The following is an 11150-nucleotide window of genomic DNA, read 5'->3' on the forward strand; positions in this document are numbered from 1 at the left end:
CACGCCTTTCTTTATCATTGCTCTGTGGCATGTTTACTCATCCTCCATTCACAGTGTTTTTCTTTTTTTTGCCCTGTGTCATTCCTCTCATCATAATGTTGATGGTCATTGTCTTCATTGCTTGGTCTTGGCCACTCATCTTGTGCTTTAACACCAGTCGTTTATTGCTTTTTAGTGGCTTGTGGGACAGGGATCAGGCGTGTGTGTGTTTGCATGCAGAAGCTAAGAGGATGTGATGATTCTGATCCAGGCTCAGTCTTATCACCTCAGACTAAAGCACCTTAACTTTGCATGCCACTGCTCTGACTTCAGTAATTAGTTCTTCACATTTTGACCCACACAGATAGGTGTTGCACTGGATAACCGCTTTAACCTTAGTGTAATCAGTGGTTGAGTAAGTCGCTTTGTAAGACACTTTGTTGAGCTTCACATGCACAAAGAATAATCTATAAATACTCTCATAATGCATCTGATAAGGTTGGGTCTAATGTGAGATGGTGATGTGTTCATAAGTATGCATGCAAATGATGTTTTTTCTTTTTCTCTCATGGAAAAAAAACTTTTTTGTGTTTATATCCTTCATTATGTTCAGCCATTGAAACTGGAGAATCATTTCTTGTGTTTAGTCTAAAGAAAATATCTGCATGTATCCTTTACGGCAGTTTCTCCTCTTTTTTCCCCCACACTGCCTGACACTGTCTTGCCCTTCCTCCCACCCTGCAGATGATTCCCCCTCTTCTAGCCCTGTCCCAGAACCGCAGTAAGCTCAAGCTCTACATTGCCCATCTGACAGACCTCTGCCATGACCGGGACCCCAGCATCCTCAACCAGCTCACGCCGCCCTCTCACTACCACCACAGTGACCCTGAAGACTGGGAGGAGGAGCTCCAGAAGATGAGTGTTGAACAGGTAGTGGAGGAACTCCCAGCCGCTCTGTTATTCATTTCTGTTTGTATTTACCAATTTTAAATGATAAATTAGGCATAGACTGACAAAAATAATCACACAGTGGCAAAAAATATGTTTCAGTGGCAAAAATATGTTTGCTTCTTAATTGATCTTACTGACTAGGCCTGTTTTATGCAAGTTTATTTGTATAGCACCTGTCATACACATGACATAGAACAACTTTTAAACACAATGAAGAAAATGTAATTCAACAAAATTAAAATCATAAATGGAGAGAAAGTTCTAGTAAGAAAATACACTTCCAGTGCAGCAATAGGTTTTAAACACCAGATCTAGGATATTTAGGAAATAAAGTAAATGAAATTACAATTGGAAAAATTAATCCTTCTGTCAAATGTTTTTGAAATTATGATTTGAAAGCATATTTGGGGCAAATTTAACACAATTTTGAGATTAATTTCAATTAGTTTTCCTCTGTTTTACTACTGTAATTTAGTTGTTATATCTCTTGCAATAATGATGCAAACAGTCTGTATATAATTGTATCAGTGCCTTTGAGGCACTTGGGTTTTGTTTCTATAACAATAACTTGAAAATTCCTATGATTGCCAATGATGCACAGTATAGCATTATCACTTTGGTGTTTGTTACCTCTTTATCTACTTCTTTTTTCACTCTGAACACCAACTGGAAGATGTGCTGTCCTAGCTCGATTCAGCACGTCCACCCAGTGCACCTGGGCTACCCGCCTGAAGGTGTGTCTTGATATAGACTCGTCTAGAGTCAAGCGGCTGTAAAATGGTGGTTAACCACATGTCATTTCATATAAAGTCTTCACAATATGATTTAATATTTTGTTACTTAATATTTATGTTATTATTATTATAAGGCAGCAAAATCGGGAAATGTCTCCTATCCAGCTGAGCGCCAATACAAAACAATAAATGAAGAAACCTGAAAGTACAAACAGTGATGCAAATGAGAAACTAAACCTAAAACTACAGAGATTAATGTACAGAGAGATTTAAAAATGTCTTTCTCTCGGGGCTCCTGCACTGACACGTGTTGAGTGTTGGCCCTCCGGCACATCATTTAAAAAAAAAAAGAAAAAAGAAAGGCCTCTATGAAAACATTTTAAGTGTATTTAACATTTCCTTTGCATGAATTTTTGAATGACTTGTCAAATGTTGCAAATGTCGCTTCAATTGTACTGTGTTTTTACTGGTGAATGTCGCTCCACATGGTCCACAAAGGGTCCTGCTTTCCTTGACATCAAATGTGAAATTTATCCAAATCATTTCCTCCGGTACATGAGTGATTAGCTACATGCTACGTTGATGATTGATAATCCGTTAAAGGAAACTAATTCATGCGTTTTTCCTCCAGTTGGAGCGGGAGCTGGAGGTGTGTGAGAAGGAGAGTGGAGAGCTGCAGGAGTATGCCAACTCTGTCCTCCAACAGATCGCAGACTACTGCCCCGACATCTTGGAGCAGGTCGTCAACGCCCTGGAGGAGTCATGCTGACAACTCTGACCTCAGACACGACCCAGCTGACGCCTGGTCTTCACATAACCTGTAGCTGAGCCCCCTACCTCCACTCGACGAGGCTCCTGGAAGAATGAGAGGACGCTGGGGCATTATCTCGGCCCACTGAGCTTTTCTTTCTCGCTCCCCTCATCCACCCTAGAAAAAAAACTGTCCTGACTCTGAAGTGCTTTCCTGTCTCATGTGTCTCTCTAATGTCAGGCCTGCAAAAATCGAATAAGGGATGTTCACAAAGATTACTCACTGCAAACTGATGTTTAATGACAGTCCCGGCAGATGGTGAAATCACAGTGGGAAGAGAAGTTGTAATCTCACCCTGTAGCATTTGTGAACTCTCCAAATTCACTTTTTTTGGTTGTAGTATACTTGTAGAAAAATATCATCGCACACCTGTAAGTCCGGGACAGGTGCGTTGGGAGAGAAAGGATGAAAGATGAAAGAGGCAAACTTCCGCACAAAGTCTTGGAGTATACTGCCAACCTTCCTCTCCCTAGACGTCTCCATTCACAGCAGGAAGCACAGTTACCTCACTCACTTCTATCTCAGTCTTTTACCGACTCCTCTCACAGATCTTTGAAGTTAAAAGAGAGTTGCAGGAGTAAATATAATACATACATGGGGCAAGAAAGCACTTCATGTCTTCGAGACCTGGGGAGCTGCTACATCTAGAGGGGAGCAGAGAGGAGCTGAGCTCAGTGGGTAAATCATGGAGCCATGTAGATGCTTGTTTTGTATTTTAGTCAGTCCACCTGACTTGTATAAAGATGGACGTGAACCCCGCCTTTTTCATGTTAGCAGATGGCTGAGAGCAACCATTCATCACGTCAGTGTCTTGAGAACGACCACGCCCCCCTCAGGGTGAAAACAAGAACAGTAAAGGCAGCCAATCATTACGTGTGTCTGTGTCAGACACTTCATCACCAGTTGGTTAATGATGTCACTGAGTAAATAATGTGTGCCGATTGTGTCTGTAAATTGAAGTCAATCAAAAAAGAGTCTTAGTGATAGTTTAACTAAAGTTTTTACAGTGAAAAATATGGCCCTAATATAAAACTCCTGCTTTAAGAATGCAGTTTGGTTTAACAGCCTGTTCACTCCACTCCAACTTGTAAACAACAAAAACTAACATAGGAATTGAAGCTAAAACTGGTTTGTTTTCTGCTTCTCTCTGCTCATTTTAAAATCTATCAAAATAGAAACCGTGGCTCAGCTTCACCACAGATGTTTATAGTAAAGAGAGGAGAAGAAAGCAAAATAAAATGTCTTAATGATATAAAAAGTGACAGATGTCTGAAAAGCGTTACCTAAAGATTCTGTTAGGTAGTTGTAGGTTCATCCAATTTGATGGAGGCAGACTGAAAGGATCTCTATTTCTTAAAACTTTTTCTATGCAACAATGCCGATCGTTTGGCAAAGACAGCATAACTTATCACCTGACTGGCCATAAGACTGGGGCTCCTAACAGCTCAAAAACAGTAGGGTTTTCTTAATTTATGTATCTGCCAGTCAAATTAGTGTGATTTTTTTCACTGAAAAAGAGGAGGTGGCATGAAGCAGAAATAACAGTACCCGGATGGGCTGCTCTCAACCATAAGACAAAGGCCAAACTAAAAAAAATCCCAGTAAACATCTACTCGTGTCCAGGATAATCTGGCTACATTTTTATACAGTGGGAGGAAGTGAAGACGTGTTGTCCATCTTTATATATAGTCAATGGTTGGAACCCAGTCAGTAGTAAGAAACACAGCTACTGGTGGCTGATCATCAATTAAGAAATGCCACTTTTTAACCAAATAAATGCAGCATGTTCTCCAAATGTTTCCTCTCCCAGCTTGGAGCTGTGGATGTTGTAGTTGTAGCCAAGATTAAGTTGTAGGTACTTTTAACTGTGTCATCTGTGGCTGGGTCAGTGGCACCAGAGGGGGATCAAGGCCTGACCTTTGACATACATCGAAGGTCAGCTTTTATTTTAACTAAGTTCTCAAATACAAGTGTGAGAGAGAGAGGAAACAAAAAAAAAGCTTTTATTCTCGGTGACGTATTAAGTTTTTGATGGTTTTGCACACAACGTCCACTTGATTATGAGGTATGCAATGTTTCTTTTGAGAACGTTCTAGTGGCCTTGGAGCATGCACAGAGATCAGTACTGGACCTAATGCAGGGATATTTATTTCTCTGTAATATTGGTGCTAAGGCATGATGTAAGAACTTTATCGATCTGATCCGCTGATCATTCAGTCTCATCCAAAGTTTCTATAGATGTTAACTTAAAGCCCACCTGATCTTTAGTTTGACTGAATTACTGAAGAATACAAGTGACGGCCCTTTTTTTCTTGTATTTTTCAGATCACTTAAAGATGCAAGTGATGCCTCCTTTATTGTATTTTTTGAAATCGTCAGGGCTGAGGTTTTTAATTACTAAGTGCATCTACATTTACAAGAAATGAAAGTCACTTTTCAGCAGATTTTGACTTTTTAGATCAGTTTGTAAATAACGTGATATTTAAACACGTACAGTGACTGAATAAAGGTAATTAAGTGGAAGGTGTTGTGCATTCTTTAAAAAAAAAAATCTGAAAAGTTAAAAGCAGTGCAGTTGTCTTTTGTGTCTAATTTTGTCCTCAGGACAAAATGTGTGTGTGTGACAGTACTGCCATAACTTGCGGAAAAGTCATGTTCTATAGAGATATATATAAATATAATACATATATAAAAATGTTTACTGTATGGATATGCATTGAATGTTTGCACAGAATCTTGAAGAGCGAGCCGCTCTGAACAAAATGACCGTCAAGTTAGTGTCCTCAGCAGAAACTGAGGAAAGAAGTGTCAAAAAAAACTTTTGTGTCAAAATAACGTGTGAACTACAAATGTTTTCAAACCGTGACTGTGTGATGGGAGAGTACTTTTCTTGCATTTATTTCTAATCGTCATTTTTTATATATTTTCACCACATGGTGATGTAAATGTATTATCCTGAGATTCCAGTGTTGTCTTTTCTTCTTACCTGTTATGTCAATAGTTTATTTTGTTGGTTGATGTCAAAGGCAGACTGCGCCTGGTGATTAAAAATAAGTGTCTAACTATCATGGTCCTCCTGCTGTTATAAAAGCAACACGCTGCATAACAAACTGGTGAAAAAAACTACATCCAGAAGTTTTCTAACAAACTTCATATATGGCTGATTTACAGATGGTGGATTTTACTGAAAACAAAACACCTTTGGAGGATGTTAGTTGGATGCTTGTTTTTGTACTTCTTGTCTGTCAAACCTCAGAGTGGAAATTAATTTCTCTTTAAACCCCCCACCTTTCACCAGAGAAAGAAGAAAGCATTTTTTAAGTTGTTTAATTTCCCTTACTTTGGCCTGTGTGTCCCTGCCCTTGCCTTAATGTCTCGTCATCTCTTTTTCTCGACTTCTTATTAAGGAACACAGAGCTGATTAAGGGGCTTCTGTCAAGTTCATGGTTGTTTTCTTTTCTTTTGCATTTGTATAAGAAATGTACTGCCTTCTGTCTGTTCGTGTTAAGAATCAAACCGTGTAAAAAGAAAGCAAAACAGACATGTTTGTGAGTTATTTGGATTTTGTATGTATGTAAATAAATAAATTATAAGCCTTGGTTTCTTGTTTCTTGCAATCTTCTCAAACAAGGCACATCTATTCATTAAGTTAAATTAACAAAATTTTCTACAGTAAACTCGAGTGTGAAAACTTCAAACCACTTTAAAGACAAGTGCTCCAACTCATATCACATCTACAGCAGTTATGAATTTGATTTAATGGTAAAAGGACACATTGCATCTGGTTGCTTTGGACTATTGTGACTTTACTGATGGAACCAAATTATATTTGACTTTTAAGAGGAGTTGATCTCAAAATAAAGTTGTTTTTTTTAAACTCATGTTTATCCTGTGAAAATACATAGGCTCTTCCAGGAAGACCATTAGTAGTCAAACTGAAATTCTACATAGATAAATTTACCACAGACCCACCCACTGCCCATGTTAATTTATTATTTAACTCCAGAAATGTCTCATTTTGTTTGCCCAATCAGAGGCCACCATTCACTTCACTCCTAATACTCACTGAGTCGACACAAGAGCTACGATGATTTATCAACTAGCTGTTGGCTATAAAATATATCACTATTTTGGTAATCAGTTATTTGTTTTTGAGTCAAAAATGGTTAAGTTGCATGATTTCAGTTTCTCAAAAGATATTTTTTATGTTTTCTTTTGTCCTCTGTGACAGAAAACTGAACATCTCTGGATTATGGACAAAACAAGACATTTGAAGACGTCATTTTGGGCTTTGGGAAACACTGATAGACATTTTCCAATTTTTTTTGGACCAAACAACTGACTGATTAACCAGGAAAATGATTAACTAATTAATCAGTAATGAAAATAATCATTGGTTTCAACCCTAAATGATAGCTACTTTGAGTAAGACCCCACAGTGTCTAAGCAGGGTATCGACTTTCTAAATGAGGCTTTGAACACAGGCTCTAGGACACGGCAGTGTACTAAGTGAAGTTTTCCTAATGCCATTAGGATTCAACAGGATACCTAAAGACACTCTGAGTGTGGATACATTTTTTAACAATGGGCCTTTAAAAAAAAAAAAAGACTCAAATAATCCAATGTTTAAATGTCAGATTGTTAAAGTATACAATGTGTGAATTCCCTTCGGCTGCACAGGATGAATTGGTATTACCTGCTGTAAAATGACAATAATGTCCATTTTAAACACATAATTCACTCTAGAGTTACTTTAGTGATAGTAGCCTTTTTGAGACAGTAAAAATAATGCAGCAAGGGTTCAAACACATTTTCCTTTTAAAAATTCCATACATTTCCAGACTTCTCTGTAGATATTTCAGACCAGATTTAAAAAAGAAAAAACATATTGCTCTTTTTTCCCCTCATCACTAAATATTATGCAACAGTCCTCTTATTTATGGTCTCTTCTATAATTCAGAACCAGATATGAGTTGATGAGTTAAATGTAATTTCCACAGCATCTGTGCAGATTTTCTATTATCTGTATCTATGGAAATGGTGATGAATGCAGAATGATCAACTTAATTTTAGAAAACCTGCATTTTATATTTTAAAAAACTCATATTGGCAAAAGTCAAGAAATACAAACATTCTTCCTTACTCTCTTTTCTTTTTTCCTATATTTATCTAGACCTGGAAATTACTTAAAACAAATCTGATATATTTTTCCATACTGCATAGGAACCCTGCATATACATAAAAAATTGGCCATTAAGACTTGAGTTTTACAGGTGAAAGACAATTTACCTGGCACCCTGAAATGCACAATCCTCAGAACTATTAGGTCATAATCATAATTAATCAAATAACCGTTGATAAAACAATTACAAATTCAACAAGTAAAACACAAAACTGAAACATATTTGCCATCTTTATTCATAAATATCACTACTGTATGAATATAAAACAATCTTAAATTACTGCTTTTTTAAACAAATACTCTGACACTATCATTGGAAGCTCCTCAGGAGAAAATCCACTGGTAAAACAGTTTTAAGGTATTGCATATAGCCTTGGCAGCAGTTAATTACTGCACCTTACTGTAGTCGTGTTGACGAACCTTTGACAGAGAAGCATACTGGAACATCTGATACATACTTATTTCCTCAGGAATATGAAACGTAGCCAACTATACATATTAAGTAAACAAAGACAGACAGGAGTGATCCACCCACTTCAATTTGAAGTACAATTTTGTCAACAACAGTCATTCGATACAAAAAATATTGGTTACATAAGTAAAAAACACATCAGCCAAAAAAACAAAAAACAAAAAAAAAACATTCTATCAAAACTTCAATCCAAGGTACTCCAGCCTTTCTGTTAAGAGTTAAAATACCTAACTGTTATTCTGCAATGAGATTTTTCTCCTTAAATATCAAAATCTCCATTGGTATGTGAGTCACAAAAATATGCAATGTAATCTAGTATTCAGCGATAGTAGGCACTCCTGTGTTCGATGGGTGAGGTAGCTAGATAGTAAGAACTGTACACAGGCTGAGATTAAACAATGCACATCAAATGAGAGCACAAGACTGAAACAATTTGACTTAAGAGTGGAGTATTGCTGCAGTGAAGATGAACAATATTCCAGTGATCAATGCTGAGTCCCTCTCCTGGTTTTGTAATCACAGTATAAAAGGTAAAATTAAGAATGGATACAGGCAGTCCCTCTCGGTACACAACTGAGCGCTATACACAATGACACACATGGTAGGAGAGCCTTCACCTCACTCTCTCACTCTCCGTCATCTGCCACAGTCCCAGGTTCAACACTTTAAGGCACGGGAGCTGTGTTATCCTCTCCAGACCCCTCTTGGTGATCTTAGTACAACCGTACAGATCAATCCCTGTCAGCTGGGTCAGGTGGTCTGCTATCAACTCCAGCCCTTTGTCTGTGATCCTCACACACTGTCCAATGTTGAGAGTCTTGAGTTCATGCATCTGGCGTACCATCCTGTTGATGCCATCATCACTGATATGGCAGGAGCAGAGAGAGAGGGACTTGAGCTGATATAGCCCCTGAGCAATGTACGCCAGGCTCTGGTCTCCAATCTTGTCACAGAAGGACACATCAAGTCCAGACAACCGCAGGGACCCCATTGCTAGATGCATTATCCCTGTGTCACTGATGTTATCACAGGACCGCAGGTTCAGGCTGCAAAGGTGGGTCATGTGAGACAGATGGATCATCCCTGCGTCCGATATCCCTCCACAGAAGCTGAGGTTGAGCACTTTGAGTTTGTTCAGGCCCTTTGACACATGTTTGAGAGAGAGGTCGGTCAGCTTCTGGCAGTCCTGCAGGGTTAACTTCTCCAGAGACAGGCAGCCCTCTGCAGCGCTGCGGGTCATGCCAGACAGGTGACCGATGCCGACATCGGACACATGCCTGCAGCTGCGCAGGTTAAGGCTCTTGAGTCTGTGCAAGCCCCAGGCAATGAGCAACAGGCCCGTGTTTGTGATGTTGCTGCATCCCCCGAGTTCAAGCACCTCCAGGTTTTTGAGGTACTGGGCGATCCTACCCAGGCTGGAGTCAGTGATCTGTTTACACAGGCTGAGGTTCAGGACCCGCAAGGATGGGATGTCCTGCACAAAGGCATGTCCCAGTCCGTTGTCTGTCAGGTTGAAACATCCACACAGGTTAAGGCTTTCGATGTGCGGCATCCCTTGAATCACGTAGCTCAAACTTCGCCTCAGGCTAAGGATCTGGACTTTTTTGATGCCCCTCGTCTGCAGGCTGGGGAACAGAGACGGGTTGGCTCGGCGCAGATGAAGCTTGGCTTCCACCCCCCTCCAAACCGACTTGTGGTAGGACGCGTCTCTCCAGGCCGCGCACACTTGGGCTACTCTCCCTTTGTCTTTCACATCCAGATAACTGAAAATAATGGCCAGGATCTCCGGGAAAAGGCACGATATATGTGTCTCCATCTCAAACATGGCTGCAGGCTGACCGGTTTTTGCAGCACACTGTGACTGTGGGCGACAATACTGTCGTAGTTAGCTCGCCGAAACTCTGCTGCCGAAGTTGCTGCTGGCTCGGCAACGTTAGCTAACGTCAGCTAGCATACGAACAGCCTATCTACAGCCAGTTAGCATTGTCTGTAACGTAACAAAAGCCTCCCATCTTGTAGAGGCGAGGCTTGCTATTAGATTTAATAAAACAATGGTACAAAACCCCCACTAACAGCACGGTTCTTGTCTTGACAACGTAGACGCAGATACAGGAAACTCCGAAAGGCAGTCGTAGTATTTACCTAGCTTAGCAGGCTAGGCTACCGTTAGCAAGCGTCGGCGTAGCGTTAGCAGCTAGCTGTATAAACTTGTGAGCTTCAAAGTCGAACAATGTCCTCATCAAACTATCCAAAACAACTTCTCATTTACTCCAGCTCATCTCAAAGCGTGTCCGTGAACTTTCTCTGGTGGCCGAAACTTGCCTTCTTTACCTTCTGAGGCATTTCCAGCGGCGTCGGAGCATCCCGGACCTCTACAAATGAATAAACCAGCTTATTAGCTTACAACGAGTTTCCCCTCTGACCAGCGCCTCCTAGTGGACTTAACAAGCATTGTTACAAATTACGACTGGCTCCATAATATAAATACAATAATAACAGCAATAATATTACATGGCTGTATGTAAAATACTGTAGCGTTCCTAAGCAAGAAGGCGAGACAATGCTTTAGGAGAAAATTCTAACAATAATGTATAGCGTCTAAATGTTTGTTGTTTAATTCATGTTGTATTGTTTGGAGGTACATAATACTGATAATGTGTTGAAACCAGATGTAACTGTACACTGGAGATTTGTCATTTTGTGTGAAAAACAAAACAGAACAGAACAAACAAATTAACAAACAGCAAAAACAAGGTTTTAGTTAGCCTTCCCCAGTGGTCCAGTATTAGAACAACATCATATGGCTTTTGTGTACATTGCAAGTGAATATAGAATATGTATTAACAGCAACAATTAGATAAACAAACTGGTCAAATTTTAATATATGAACACACTTTATGTTGTGTAAGAGGTTCCATACTGAAGAACTAGTAGCTCATTTGGCACTGGCGACCCCTGAAATCTAATTGGCCATACCAAGTGTCAATTCATTATCTTCAAGTGCGATTGGCTATCTGTCCA

The 11150-nt window shown here is 39.6% G+C and overlaps 2 protein-coding genes across 5 annotated transcripts in view; one reads left to right on the forward strand and one right to left on the reverse strand.

Moving 5' to 3' along the window:
* LOC146316405 (ELKS/Rab6-interacting/CAST family member 1-like) overlaps window positions 1–2617 on the forward strand; it is a 21675-nt gene extending 19058 nt beyond the window's left edge. For all 4 annotated transcript variants that reach the window (XM_084733758.1, XM_084733760.1, XM_084733759.1 and 1 more), the window contains 2 exons: window positions 724–909; window positions 2296–2617. In XM_084733758.1, the coding sequence (XP_084589884.1) occupies window positions 724–909; window positions 2296–2433 (324 nt within the window). In that variant the 3' untranslated portion in view covers window positions 2434–2617. The remainder of the gene's footprint in view (window positions 1–723; window positions 910–2295) is intronic.
* Window positions 2618–7870: 5253 nt separating this feature from the next.
* LOC146316406 (F-box/LRR-repeat protein 14-like) lies at window positions 7871–10558 on the reverse strand. The gene has a single exon (XM_084734876.1). It carries the CDS (start codon window positions 9952–9954, stop codon window positions 8743–8745), a length of 1212 nt encoding a protein of 403 aa, XP_084591002.1. The 5' UTR covers window positions 9955–10558; the 3' UTR covers window positions 7871–8742.
* Between the last annotated feature and the right edge of the window lie 592 nt (window positions 10559–11150).

Source organism: Lutjanus erythropterus, chromosome 13 (genome assembly GCF_056507025.1).
Source record: "Lutjanus erythropterus isolate fLutEry1 chromosome 13, fLutEry1.hap2, whole genome shotgun sequence".
Taxonomy (NCBI): Eukaryota; Metazoa; Chordata; class Actinopteri; order Lutjaniformes; family Lutjanidae; genus Lutjanus; species Lutjanus erythropterus.

Coding starts and splice junctions, on each gene's coding strand:
- LOC146316406 (XM_084734876.1), bottom strand. CDS start 9,954: ATGTTTGAGATGGAGACACATATATCGTGCCTTTTCCCGGAGATCCTG.